We start from the raw sequence: 14,971 nt of genomic DNA, 5'->3' as shown, positions 1-14,971 counted from the left end.
CAGCTAAAAAGTCTCATTTCACCTCAACATCACTTTCACATCACAGTCACCGTCCTTAACTACACTGATGACGATGATGATGATGATGATGAGGACGTACGAGTGACCCTATAAAACCAAATCTCACTAATGTCGTTTATAATGTTATTATCAATGCAGTGAACGGAGCTTTGATTCATTTTCAGTTTGTGCAGTGCTGCTTTTGATCATTAAAAGAGAGAGAGAGAGAGAGAGAGAGAGAGAGAAAGAGAGAGAGAGAGAGAAAGAGAGAGATAGAGAGATCATTCAACTCTGAGCTGCAGTTCCCCTGATAGCCACTAGATGCTGCTGTTGTCAAATGTTAGAGAGAGAGAAAGAGCAAGAGAGAGAAAGAGAGAGAGAGAGAGAAAGAGAGAGAAAGAGAAACAGAGAGAGAGAGAGAGAGAGAGAGAGAGAGAGAGAGAGAGAGAGAGAGAGAGAGAGAGAGAGAGAGAGAGAGAGAGAGAGAGACCTGGAGACGGATCCCGACTTACGTGCAGAACTTGAAGAGGATCTTCTCAAAGACCAGAACTGGACCGGTGCTTCCCAGGATGGTGAGAGGCTGACCGGCAAACACAGAATAAGCAACACCGGTCAGAGACGCTCCAAACAGAGACTCTATGGCACTCTGTCAGATAGAGAGAGAGAGAGAGAGAGAGAGAGAGAGAGAGAGAGAGGGAGGGAACATAAGAGAAGAGAAGAGAAGAGAGGGTCAGCTAGGCAAAAAGAGACAACAGACTTATAGGGCTCCATCTTGCAGTCGGCACACATCGGATGGCAGTGTGGCACATGTGTCTTTGTTAGTTTCTCCCTGCACCACGTTGTCTAAATAACAAATGCACCAGTCTGTACTCCTATATGAGCGTGTTGGTCTCATAATGAGGTTGGTCAGGTGCATTGGTGGCGTGTTGCTATTTTGAGGCAGAGGAAAGCGATTGTGTTACTGACCAAAAAAACACCAGGTCTAAAGTCACTGGCGCATATTTCACTGTTATTAAAGGATCATCATCAAGAGTCCAATATGCTGCTAGATAGGCGACACTGTGCCTGTTACACACACACGTACGCACAGCAGCACACACACATGCAAAACATCACTAATAAAAGGACAACAATGTGAATTCGTATTATGATGTACATCAACATATTCATATAAAGTCACAATGACACCACTATGTATCAGAATCAGTCAATGGCAGTAATGATCAATGAAACTGTCAATGTAGTCATGTGACCAATCCTGGTAAATCCGCCATCAAACTAACAATCCGCCAAAGTGGCGCCTGGATATTAAAGGGAGATGACACTCTGATTGGTTTACCATGTTACGCCAAAAACACGCCTAATGATTAATGAGGAGACTTAAGTCCTTTTAACCCTTTTAGACCAGGCACCTGGTGCAGTGAACATTATCCTGCCGTTAAAATACCAAAAGTGGATTTGGATTCGCCCAAAAGGCAGTTGCACCAAGCGCTTCACGCCATGCGCTATAGATCGTTAAAATAGGGCCCAATGTCTGTTTAGTTTTGTTGCAAAATGCAGGAAAGACAGAAAACTAGCTGCAGAGTCTCCTTGTTTCATCACTACGTCACACACTGACAGACGACGTTTGACGATCTCATCCGCGCCATTCTTACAATGTTTCCTTTGGTCGCTTCTCCCAGCAGGCCTCCGAACGTGATGACGGGCGACATGCAGGCGCAGTACAGGAAGAGGACGGACGCCAAACACTGCAGGCTGACAGCGTCTCTGATGTCACTCAACAGGAAGGGAACTTTCCTCCGGACGTCGTTCACCAGACCGCCGAAAATCCTGACAGACAGCAGAGATTCACCGTCACGGATGTATTTATTATGAGATTAGATGAGATTACATTATATGCCTTAATCCTCTAATATATTCTCTCAAAATGGATTAAAAGCAGAAATTTGATGCTGGGTCCACATGGACACAATAAAACACAGACTCACCTCCCCGTTCTCTGCAGCTCTGGTCCCGTTTCATGCTCCGACTCCTTGATGAAGTCATAGCCATGAGCGTTGCCGTTCGGGGCCGACGGCATCTTCCTCTTCTCCTGCAGAGAGGAACAGACGAACATTAAGTACCAAAATCTACGTTCAGCTGTTTTTCATGGATACTGACTAATTTAGTTTTGGTTGTAATGTAACTTTAAAAAGACGAGTAAATAGTAAATAGATGGTCTAACCTGGGACGGGACGCTCTTCGGAGGTTCGATGCGGATGCTTGGGTCCCATTCACCTGGAGGAAGAACAGTCACCTGATCCAAAAACTCATCGATGCCAGACAGCAGGTCGTTCCTGTCCTTCGCTTTGTAGGCAACGTCATGGAAAATCTGAGAGATGGAGAGACAGAGATCATTAAACTCTGAGCTGCAGTTCCTCTGATGGCCACTAGATGCTGCTGTTGTCAAACGTTAACCGTATTTTACGCAACCAGCTGAGCTCTTAGCAGATAATTTCATTTCTTCTGGTGACTAAAGAATAAACGTTCAATTAACCTCTTACACACTGTTCAGGTTAAATTTGACCCATTTTAACATTTAACTGCTTTTTTTTTTTTTTTAAACACCCAACATGTCCTTCCTTCCATCCAGAGATGGATAGACAGATACTTCATTAATCCCTTTCCTTTTCTTCCAAACCAAATGTACTGCAGAGATTCCTTCAGTTAAACACCATATAATGACAATAAAGACTCTTCTATTCTACGTGGGTTAAATGTGGGCTATGTGGGTAAATGTTGCAGATCCCACATGGTGTCAGTAAGATGGGCTGACTGTATGAGCCCCATAAGGGATGGAAGCGGGCATAAACAGGGTAAACTGTATGGGCCCCACGTTGTTTCAGAAACATGGGCCCAACATGTGATGAAGCCCATGTTTCTGGCTAAATGGACCCATTTAAGGTCCATTCTGATCCCACTTAGACCCCATATGTTTGCCCATATGGGGTCTATATGGGTCTCACCCAGCTGGGCCCCACCTGAAACCCCATATGGGCAAACACAGGTGGGGTCACCATGGAAACTGCAGACAAACCCACTTGGGACCCATATTGCAGCCCAGATTTAACCCTTATGGGCCCACATGGACGTGCTGGCTGGGTTTATATCAACGTTTGACAGGAAGTTTGTAGCGACCGCCCCCAGAACTGCATCATCACTCCTTTTAGGAAGTTCATTCATTCACATTTCCCACAGTCCAAACCCTCAATCAACCAATCAGCCAATCATGATGAACCCGCCAACACTGAACCCAGAGACACGGAAGTTTACAGGGATGCAGATTTTACCCGGAGCTGTTGTTGCATCGCTGCTGATTTGGTTTGAACCTTTTTAATTACTGTTTGCTGGCTATTGTTTTGTATGATTTGTCCTTGCATTTTATTACTTATTATTTGTCAGGCTTGACTCTGACTTGCAACCCACTTGACTAAACAAGCTGGAATCCGCTACAAGTTAAAGAGTCTCACCTCGTCCGTCATCAGAGTGGCGATGGAGCGTCCGATTTCGTGGTACTGCGGACCTTTTCCAATCGGACCCAGCAGCAGGAAGAGGAACCTGCAGGGACAGGAAGAGAGTCAGAAACCTCCTGTAACAGTGTGTGTGTGTGTGTGTGTGTGTGTGTGTGTGTTACCTGGTGGGCACGGGGACCTCGGTGAGGCCGGTCAGCAGCACGGCGGGGGCGAGACGAATGAAGGCGATGATCGGTCGCTCCAGGAAGTCGACTTCACCCACCAGGACGTTGGAGGCTTCAGCACCGGGAGGAATCTTCCTCATGAAGTTCATATCCACCTGAAACACACACACACACACACACACACACACACACACACACACACACACACACACACACACACACACACACACACACACACACACACACACACACACACACACACACACACACACACACACACACACACACACACACACACACACACACACACACAAACAAACACTATGATGAACACTGCAGCCTCTAGAGGGCGCTGAGTGTGGCCTCCTCCTCTGATCATCAGGTATCAGGTTGAGTTTCTTCTGAACTGATTAAATCAAACCAAACTGATTTATTCACAAGAGAAACAATCTGAGCTAAAGTGGAAAAGTTCATGAACCATTTTCACAAACTTTAATGAAGAGTTTAGCTGTGTAGTCTAGTGTGAAGGTTTCATTAACAGCTGCTTTCAGCCACTAGGAGGCGCTCTAAGCTTCTGTAAACCAACTCCACCTTTTGTTGAAGTAAAGTCTGACACGGAGTGAATTTTTACTGCTGCTCTCGGCTACTTTGACTCATCCAGCATGGTTTAAAAGCTTCCAGAAAGTAAAGGATAATGTTGTCAGGTGTGAAATATGTGGAGCAGAGTTGAGCTATGGTGGCTTCACATGGACAAAAAGCTGCTGTCTGCTGTGACGATTACTGAGGGAGACGGACCTGACGCTAATCACCAAACTAGTACGTCAACATCCGGAATAAAAGTCTCTAAAACTAAACTTGTTTAACATGATTGTAAAGGAAATGCTCAGGTGAAACTGCATACTACATCACTCATAATACTGCAGTACTTTTACTGTAATACTGCATACTACATCACTCATAATACTGCATGAATGAAGATGTAAAAACATAAAGACTGAATGCTGCTCAGATTGTACATCTAGTCATAATGAATCAGTACAGAGATATTGATGCAGCTCTAATATCCACATGAAATGACGACGAATGAAACACTTTCACATCAAACACTGGAACATCACGGCTGATCACGGCTCCATGCACACGGACCAAACACGAGTCACAACACAACGCCACTGATTGGTGGACGGCCAGTGATTGACAGGTGAGAGAGGACTTACAGCGGGCTTTCTGCCGGCCGCTCGCAGCAAACAAACGCAGTCGCAGTCCTGCTGAGAAACAAACCGTTTATCCTCCAGAATAAACACTTTCTGACTCCATCGTTCAGCTTTAGTTCATCATCACACACACAGAGAATCAATGAGGGTTCAGTGTTTTACTAAAAGACACTTCAACAACAACTTCACAGGTTGTTTTGTCCCGAAAATCCTCTAAAACTCAAAGATATTCACTTTAATAACGTGTAAAACGAGGATCAAGAGACATTAATTAAAGAATAAAGTACTCACTCTAATTCAGCTCGGAGATTCCTTTGAATTCATTTTTAAATCTCATGCACACATTTCAAAATAAAATGCTCCTGCTCATTTCAACCACTAGGTGGAGCACTGAGCCTGATCAAACTCATCTTCATTCAAGAGCCAAATACAGTAAGATTTGATCTGATGTGGGCCGGAACCAGTAGAAAGAGGTTCCCTTCCTTCCTTGACTCGAGGACAACAGGAGGGTTAAATGTGAAGCTAAAGGAATCAAACATGTGAGATAGTGTTTATCGTCACCTTGCTGAAGTCCACCGTGCTGTTCTCCCGGCTGCCTCCGTTGATGCGAGACTCGTTGTTCTTGCTGTCGAGGTTTCCAGGAGCCGACTGAGGAGACGCCAGCAGACCTGCTCACAGAGGAGGACGAGAAGTCAGTCTGAGTCTTTAAACAGGTTTACTGTCTGAAGACTAGATGTGATGGAAACCTCCACAAATTATAACTACAAACAGTCATTCACAGTCCAGGTTTGTAAGACAGGAGTACATAAATACATAATATAGAAATATCTAAAAGCTTTTCTCCCTTTTATGTTACTTTAAATAACTAACAATGTCACACAATACTTGTATCTCTACAGTTGTCCATTGAAGATGGCAATTTCCATTAATTAAGATGATGTACTGAACCCATTTTCACCACATTCTCCTACATTTTTATTGTGTAGATTTCATAAGATGATGTCTTATGAACTCTACACAATGGACATGTAGGAGACAAAGAAGGTTTTTGGTTGTTCTTTAATTTGGGGGCTTTAAAAACTAAATTCACATGACATGAGGACTTTAAGTTTGGTTTAAAATGAAACTAAAACGGGGTCAAACTGCAGCAGCTCATATTAACACACACACAAACACACACACTCTAATCTATCCTGATGCAGCTTTATAAGATTCAGCAGCTGATTTAACCCACATGACTGCTCCTGTGTGTTTCTCAGGTTGAAGATCAGCAGAGGACACACAACTACACACACACACACACACACACACACACACACACACCTCCCGGCAGCCTCGTGTCCTGTTTCACGCTGTATATCTGAACCTGATGTTAAATGTCACTGTGAGAAACCAACGTGTGACTTTGACCTCCTGATCTTTAACCCTTGTTTAAAGACGCACACTGGATATGAAACAACATCAAGTTTACTCACTTAAAGGACGAGTTCACAGGTTTTAAAGTGTCTTAAATTATCATTCCTCCTGTTCATACTGACCATTAGAAGATCCCTTCATCATGTTTACAATGGAAGTGATGGAGGACTAAACCCACAGTCCTCCTTCTGTGGAAACATGGATTTAAAAGTTGATCTGAAGTGAATATGAAGCTTCAGTCGTTATCAGTCTATTTAAACTTTCATCTTTTCCATTTGAGCTTGTTTTAACTTTGATTTGTCTGTAAATGATGCTGCAGGTTGCTGCAGGCTGCTGCAGGTTGCTGCAGGATTAGTTGCAGGTTGCTGCAGGTTGCTGCAGGTTGCTGCAGGTTTATTGCGTATCGGCAGCGTCAGCGTGTCGCTCCGCTCCGTTAGTTGTCACACTCGTCTATTATCCAGACTTTTACTGTCAGCATCAGCTCGTATACTCAGTGACTCATTTATTCTCCTTTACGGCTCATTGATCAGGAGCTGAACAACATAGTTACACATTCAGGAGGAACGTTTACAGCGTCAGCAACAATTATTTATTCCTTCCTTCCTTCCATCTTTTTAATGGCCCTTTAATGAAAATGAGTTTGACTCCTCTGATCTATGACAACATGTCAAAGAACGACAAATAATAGCTGGCATAGCTCCAGAAGCACAAATCACATTCTGCTTAAAATGCTTACTGAAGATATCCGACTCTCTCTGTTAAGGTATAAAAACCTCTGGAGCAAATCTTTGTCAGTGTCTCATGCAGACATGAACGATCAAGCATCATCAATCAGTTATTGTTTTATATCTTTCTCTCTTGAAGAAAGAAAGACACTAGTAATTACAAGTAGTTAAGACAATCTTTATTATCTTTGGTCCTTGAAGTGAGAGCAGAAGTAGAAGAAAGAAAGACAAAGACAGAAAGAAGAGAAAGCAGAAGCAAACGTAGCAGCAGCAGCAGTTAAAGTTAAAGTGTGAATCACAGCTCTGCTTCTGTTCCTCAGTGATGATGAACGACAACATGAAAACAACAACAGAGCGCCGTTAGTCTGCAGCGAACACGTCGGCCATGTTGTGATGTCACGGCCCGGTTCAGACCGAAAGATTCACGACGGGACAAAATCATTTCTGAACGTTGTAGTTTCACCAATATTATAAATGAACCTGCAGCGAGTAACTGATTATCACTTTCCTCTTTCACATTAACACCAAGTGAATCATATTTTAATGCATGAGGAGTTTTAGAGAGCTCTACATCATCATTGTAAAAACCTGATGTATATACGATCAGATACATGTAGTTCACAGATTAACCACCAGGGGGCGTTTTATTCCACCGCTGTCAATCAGTGAGACACTATTTGTTTTAAGGTCTGGATTTTTTGTTTTTTTACCAGTTTATAAAAAGTTAAAGTAATAAAAACATTGCAATAGTTACTGATACTTCAACAGGAATAGTTACTGGATTGTTGAATTATTAAATATTTAGTTGCTTATTTTATGGTAAATTCCTGTTGAACATGTGTCAGATTAGATACAGCAGCTAAAGAAGCTCATTTATTACATTTGAACTGGAATAACTGGAAGGAAGGAAGGAAGGAAGGAAAGATGGGAGGGAGGAAGGAAGGAAGGAAGGAAAGGAGGGAGGAAAGAAGGAAGGAAAGATGGAAGGAAGGAAGAAAGGAAGGAAGGAAGGAAGGAAAGGAGGGAGGGACGGAGGGAGGAAGGGAGGAAGGAAAGAACGATGGAAGGAAGGAAGGAAGGAAGGAAGGGAGGGAGGAAAGATCAAAGGAAGGAAGGAAGGAAAGAAAGGAAGGAAGGAAGGAAGGAAGGGAGGAAAGATGGAAGGAAGGAAGAAAGGAAGAAAGAAAGGAAGGAAGGAAGGAAAGGAGGGAGGGAGGAAGGAAGGAAGGAAGGAAGGAAGGAAAGATGGAAGGAATGAAGGAAGGGAAGGGAGCAAGGAAGGAAGGAAAGAAGCGAGGGAGGGAGGGAGAGAGGAAAGGAAGAAGGAAAGAAAGAAAGAAAGAAAGAAAGAAAGAAAAGAAAGAAAGAACACAGGAAGTGGGCCAGATTGAACCCCTCGGCGGCCCGGTTCTGGCCCACGAGCCTCATGTTTGACATCCCTGATAAACACTGTTCATGTGTTGTTTGTGTTTGTTGTGTATTGATGGAAACGATCATTAAAAAGAAACATCGCCCTCTAGAGGCCGACAACGTTCATCTCATCGTGAATCTTTAGTCCGAGTCGGTTTTTAGTCCAAACGATCGACATGCAGACACATATTTGCCTGAGTCACTCTGATCCAGACAGGAGGAGTCCTTCTCTTCCTCTTCCTCCTCTTCCTCCCCGTCCTCCTCCTCCTCCTCCAGCAGAGGGGGGGGTCTGGCTGCTCCCCCCAGCACCATCGGGGCGGAGCAGCGCCGCGTGATGCTGGAGGAGGCGACGGAGGAGGGGAGGTGGAGGGAGGAGGGGGGTCGATGTGGGGGGGGCTCCGAGAGGTGACGGGACAGAGCGGGGGAGCGATGGAAGAGGGAGGGATGAGAGGAGGACAGACCCTGCCCTGAAGAGGAGGAAGAGGAGGAAGGAGAGAAGAAAGATAGACAGAAAGGAGGAAGAAAGAAAGAAAGAAAGAAAGAAAGAAAGAAAGAAAGAAACAAACAAACAAACGGAGGGAAAATAAGGAAGGATAGAAAAAGAAAAAGAAGAATGAGTTTGAGGAGAAACTGAAACAGCAGATCAATCAGTCTGATGAAAAACTGCACTTACATCTACTTTAATTAACTCTATATTCACATTTCTCTTAATATACTGTGTGTGTGTGAGTGTGTCTCTCTGTGTGTCTATGAGTGTGTGTCTGTGTGTGAGTGTGTGTGTGTGTGTGTGAGTGAGTGTGTATGTGTGTGTGTGTGTCTGTGTGTGTGAGAGTGTGTGTGTGTGTGCGTGTCTCTCTGTGTGTCTATGAGTGTGTGTGTGTGTGTGTGTGTGTGTGTTTGTGTGAGTGAGTGTGTGTGTGTGTGTGAGTGAGTGTGTGTGAGTGTGTGTGTATGTGTGTGTATATACACCATGATTTATATCATATTCTCACATTTTGTGATGACACAATGCAAAACACTCGTTAATAAGTTAAATATTTTATAAAACTAACAAAGGATTGAATTTAAAGGAGCAGTTTCACATATTTCAAACAGGCTTGAAAAAAAATGTGAACGTGTCCTTTAAGTTTGTTAACTGTCACACATGCAGGTAGGTCAGTGTTAGATATACACACACACACTGAGACACACACACGGAGACAGACACACACACACACTGAGACACACACATGGAGACACACACACACACACACACACGGAGACAGACACACACACACACACACACACATAGACACAGACACAGAGACACACACACAGAGACACACACACAGACAGAGACACACACACACATACACACACACACACAGACAGAGACACACACACACACACACACACACAGACACAGACACACACTCAGACAGACACAGACAGACAGAGACACACACACACATACACACACACACACAGACAGAGACACACACACACACACACACACAGACACAGACACACACACACACACACACACACAGACACAGACACACAGAGACACACACACACACACACACCCCTGCAGGCTCCAACATGCTCTCCGCAGCATTAAAACATTCTTCTCTCCGTCACTAACAGGATTTCAGTGTTCAGATATTAAACTGGTCTCATGTTGTTCTCTGGTTATTATTCTGTGACTCAGCAGGTTCTTCATGTTCCTGCTGACGGCCCGGAAACACCAACACACTGCTGATCCCTGTAACCTGCCTCCATCTAGTAAACCATCTACTAAATGTTAAATAACCACTCATCACAGCTTCACTCAGGTTGATAATAAACCTTAAAACAGGATCATCTCATTTACATCTAAAGTAAAATATATATACAATATTTGGGATATTTTGGATTTTAATAGTTGTATCTACACCAGGATACGTTTCCCCTGTTAAGGTAATAAAATGGTCATAATTGCATCACATATATTAGTGTGAAATGAGGCCAACGCGGAAGTAACTTAAAACTGCATTCTATCAAAAGGCCACCAGGGGGCGACCGTTTTGGTGTCAAAAGGACTTCCGTCTCTATACAAGTCAATGGAGAATTCACCAACTTCTCACTTGATTTCTAACCTCAGTAAACGTTTTCAAAATGTGTTTATGGTCTCAATCGCTAGTTTAAAGCCTTCTTCAATGCAGTATGATGTTCATTTGGGACATTTTGGCCTCCCTGATTTTATATGTGACGATAAAGCAGGGTATGCATTAGGGCGTGGCTACGTGGTGATTGACAGGTTGATTGGTTCACAGGTTCAGGAGGGCGCCTCATGCTCCTCCTGATGCCCATATAAGTAGAATCCCTGTTTTTATTTTTCCCAGCATGCACCTGAAATTTTCAAGATGGCGCTGCTCAGATCCGATACTATTGGCCTCCGAGCAGCAGTCCACAAACCAATGGGTGACGTCACGGATGTTACGTCCATTTTATATACAGTCTATGGTATAAACAGATTTTTATATCAAAGTATAACCTGAACACAAGCTTCAGCTCTACCAGAGTCTGGAGCTGCTGCTGCACGCTGGCTGTTAAAGGGTTAAAAACAATAAACCAACAACAGCTAAGTAAACACAGCTGTTACCATGCCGACACGATGCCATGCACCAATCAACACCCATCATCCTGTCAGTCCACCAATCAGGACGGATTATCTCCGAAACTCTGAAGGGTTAAAAACCAGCAGTGGAAAGTAACTGAGTACATTTACTGCAGTACAGTTTGAGGTACTTGTACTTTACTGCAGTACAGTTTGAGGTACTTGTACTTTGCTGTAGTACAGTTTGAGGTACTTGTACTTCACTGCAGTACAGTTTGATGTACTTGTACTTTACTCTAGTAGTTTGAGGTACTTGTACTTTACTCTAGTACAGTTTGAGGTACTTGTACTTTACTCTAGTACAGTTTGAGGTACTTGTACTTTACTGTAGTACAATTTGAGGTACTTGTACTATACTGTAGTACAGTTTGAGGTACTTGTACTTTACTCTAGTAGTTTGAGGTACTTGTACTTTACTCTAGTACAGTTTGAGGTACTAGTACTTTACTGTAGTACAGTTTGAGGTACTTGTACTTTACTGCAGTACAGTTTGAGGTACTTGTACTTTACTGCAGTACAGTTTGAGGTACTTTTACTTTACTCTAGTACAGTTTGAGGTACTTTTACTTTACTCTAGTACAGTTTGAGGTACTTGTACTTTACTGTAGTACAGTTTGAGGTACTTGTACTTTACTGTAGTACAGGTTGAGGTACTTTGAAGTCCAACAACTGGAACCAGTGTCAAAATGCAGAAATGCAGGTGTAGTTTTTTGTAAAAGGTGAATAAAACTCACCGTTGCGTTCCAGTAAATGTGGGTCGGAGTGTTTCTTGCCGATGTCGGCGAAGGATCGGACCAGCGGGATTCTGTTGCTCAGCTTCTTCTCGTTCTGGTGGTGATGACGCCTCAGCATCGCCTCCCGAACCTTGTCCTGAACATCCTCCTCCATCTGACCCGACGCCAGCATGCTGTCAATCACCATGTCTGCAGGAGAGAATGCACAGGTATGATGCTCAGTGTGCGGTGCATTCAAGGAACATCCGACACTTGAGCTCCTTTGACCTTTAAGCACTTTGTTGGTATTTAGCAGCACTTTTCTACTTTCAGCTGTTTCTTACTATCCGTCCTTCCTTCCTTCCTTCCCTCTTTCCTTCCTTCCTTCTCTCCTTTCTTATTTACCCATCCTTCCTTCCTCCTTTCCTTCCCTCCTTCCCTCTTTCCTTTCCCCTTTCCTTCCTTCCTTCCCACTTTTCCTTCCTGTCGTATTTTCCTCCCTTCCTTCCCTCTTTCCTCCCTTCATTCCCTCTTTTCTTTCCTTCCTTCCTTCCCACTTTTCCTTCCTTCCATCTGTCCTTCCTTCCTTCCCTTCTTCCTTCCCTCTTTTCTCTTCTTTCCTTCCTTACTTCCTTCCCTCTTTCCTTCCTTCTTTCCCTCTTTCCTTCGTCACTCTTTTCCTTCCTTCCTTCCTTCCTTCCTTCCTTCCTTCCTTCCCTTTTTCTTTTCTTCCTTCTTTCCTTCCTGTCTTATTTTCCTTCCCTCTCTCCCCCCCTCCCTCTCTCTATGTTGCCCTTTAACAAACTGACTTCCTCTTTGCAGGATCACACAGAAACCAAACAGGAAGTGTCACTGACCTGCGATCTCATCGATGGAGTTGGCTCTCATGTCGAGCAGCACGGTGCCGTTCATGATTCAGTCCAGTCCTTCCCTCCCTCTTTCCTTCCTTCTTTCCCTCTTTCCTTCCTTCCTTCCTTCTTTTCCTTCCTTCCCTCTTTCCTCCCTCCCTTCCCCCCTTCCTCCCTCTATGTTGCCCTTTAACAAACTGACTTCCTCTTTGCAGGATCACACAGAACCAATAAACAGGAAGTGTCACTGACCTGCGATCTCATCGATGGAGTTGGCTCTCATGTCGAGCAGCACGGTGCCGTTCATGATTCAGTCCAGTCTTTCCCTCCCTCTTTCCTTCCTTCTTTCCCTCTTTCCTTCCTTCCTTCCTTCTTTTCCTTCCTTCCCTCTTTCCTCCCTCCCTTCCCCCCTTCCTCCCTCCCTCCCTCTATGTTGCCCTTTAACAAACTGACTTCCTCTTTGCAGGATCACACAGAACCAATAAACAGGAAGTGTCACTGACCTGCGATCTCATCGATGGAGTTGGCTCTCATGTCGAGCAGCACGGTGCCGTTCATGATGCAGGAACGCAGCTCAAACAGACTGTGCAGAGACAACGTGGCCACGTAGGGTTTACTCCACCGCTCGCCTCCGTCCTCCACGTCCTCCTCAAACTTCAGCCACCTGAACATACAACAGTATTTATAGAAGAACCTTTCATTAAGCAAGAGCAATAAATCAGTCACAATAAGAAGAGATGAAAGTGGGTTCAGTCCGGCCTACTTTCCTTCCTTCCTTCCTTCCTTCCTTCCTTCCCTCTTTTCCTTCCTTCCTTCCCTCCTATCCCCTTTTCCTTCCTTTCTTCCCTCCTATCCCCTTTTCCTTCCTGAGTGTGTGTTAGTGTGACTGTGTGTTAGTGTGAGTGTGTCATTGTGTGAGTGTGTGAGTGTGTGTTAGTGTGACTGTGTGTTAGTGTGAGTGTGTCATTGTGTGAGTGTGTGAGTGTGTGTTAGTGTGAGTGTGTGAGTGTGTGAGTGTGTGTTAGTGTGAGTGTGTGATTGTGTGAGTGTGTCATTGTGTGTGTGTGTGATTGTGTGTGTGTGAGTGTGTGATTGTGTGATTGTGTGTGTGTGAGTGTGTCCTCGCCTGGCCGTCTCCTTCCACTCCTGCATGTCTCCGTCTCTGAAGGCCAGCTCATCCAGCTCGGTGAACAGGTCGTGAGGGATGTGCTCCTCGTCATCGTCCTCCGTCCCCAGGATGAACTGGACTCTCTGAGACGGCGTATCCGTGGGCGACTCGTCCCGGTCGCAGCGGTCCCGGCGCTTGCGGTGATGTCGGTGTCCGCGGTGACGGTGCCGCCGCCGGCCCTGACGACCCAGAGGGACGTGCACGCCCACGTACACGGCTCGGTGACCTGACGCAGGAAACACAGTCACATGACATTATATATATATATATATATATGTATGTGTGTGTGTATGTGTGTGTATGTGTTCGTGTGTGTGTATGTGTTCGTGTATGTATGTGTGCGTATATGTGTATATGTATGTGTGTGTGTATGTGTGTGTATATGCGTGTGTGTATATGCGTGTGTATGTGTGTGTGTGTGTATGTGTGTATATGTGTATGTGCATGCGTATACAGTATGTGTGCGTGTGTATATGTGTATATATATATATGTGAGTATATATGTATATGTGTGTGAGTATTGTGTGTATATGTGTGTATATATGTATGTGTGTGTATATATGTATGTGTATATGTATATGTGTGTATATATGTATGTGTATATGTATATGTGTGTATATATGTATGTGTATATGTATATGTGTGTATATATGTGTGTGTGTGTATATATGTATGTGTATATGTATGTGTGTGTATATATGTGTGTATATATGTATGTGTGTGTATATATGTATGTGTATATGTATGTGTGTGTATATATGTATGTGTATATGTATGTGTGTGTATATATGTATGTGTATATGTATATGTGTGTATATATGTATGTGTATATGTATATGTGTGTATATATGTGTGTGTGTGTATATATGTATGTATATATGTATGTGTGTGTATATATGTATGTATATATGTGTGTGTGTGTATGTGTATATGTATATGTGTGTATATAGACTCACTCTCCAGCTCTTCCTTCTCAAAGTTAGTGTACAGGGTGGAGCTGGTCTTCCCTCGGTCCAGAACCGCCTCGTCATCGTTTCCCTGCAACACAAATATAGAGAGATAACAGCTGTCAAACACACTTGACTCAATATTTATTCACTGATCAGCACACACACACACACACACACACACACACACACACACACACACAAACAGTAACACAC

At 43.9% G+C, this 14,971-nt stretch overlaps 2 protein-coding genes across 2 annotated transcripts in view; one reads left to right on the top strand and one right to left on the bottom strand.

Annotated features, from left to right (window-relative positions):
- LOC133983089 (gastrula zinc finger protein XlCGF57.1-like) overlaps positions 1 to 14,971 on the top strand; it is a 140,997-nt gene that overhangs the window by 25,741 nt on the left and 100,285 nt on the right. The gene's annotated exons all lie outside the window — the stretch shown is intronic.
- The window catches only part of LOC133983139 (sodium bicarbonate cotransporter 3-like), a 41,750-nt gene that overhangs the window by 21,546 nt on the left and 5,233 nt on the right, over positions 1 to 14,971 (bottom strand). Inside the window, 11 exon segments of the mRNA XM_062422097.1 lie at positions 513 to 646; positions 1,656 to 1,830; positions 1,989 to 2,092; positions 2,225 to 2,371; positions 3,510 to 3,597; positions 3,674 to 3,831; positions 5,452 to 5,558; positions 11,814 to 12,002; positions 13,144 to 13,304; positions 13,767 to 14,034; positions 14,765 to 14,846. Of these exon segments, the coding sequence (XP_062278081.1) occupies positions 513 to 646; positions 1,656 to 1,830; positions 1,989 to 2,092; positions 2,225 to 2,371; positions 3,510 to 3,597; positions 3,674 to 3,831; positions 5,452 to 5,558; positions 11,814 to 12,002; positions 13,144 to 13,304; positions 13,767 to 14,034; positions 14,765 to 14,846 (1,613 nt within the window).

The sequence above is a fragment of the Scomber scombrus genome, chromosome 7 (genome assembly GCF_963691925.1).
Source record: "Scomber scombrus chromosome 7, fScoSco1.1, whole genome shotgun sequence".
NCBI lineage: Eukaryota > Metazoa > Chordata > Actinopteri > Scombriformes > Scombridae > Scomber > Scomber scombrus.
Note: the sequence above shows the minus strand (reverse complement) of the source record. Positions and strands in the feature narration are given on the sequence as shown.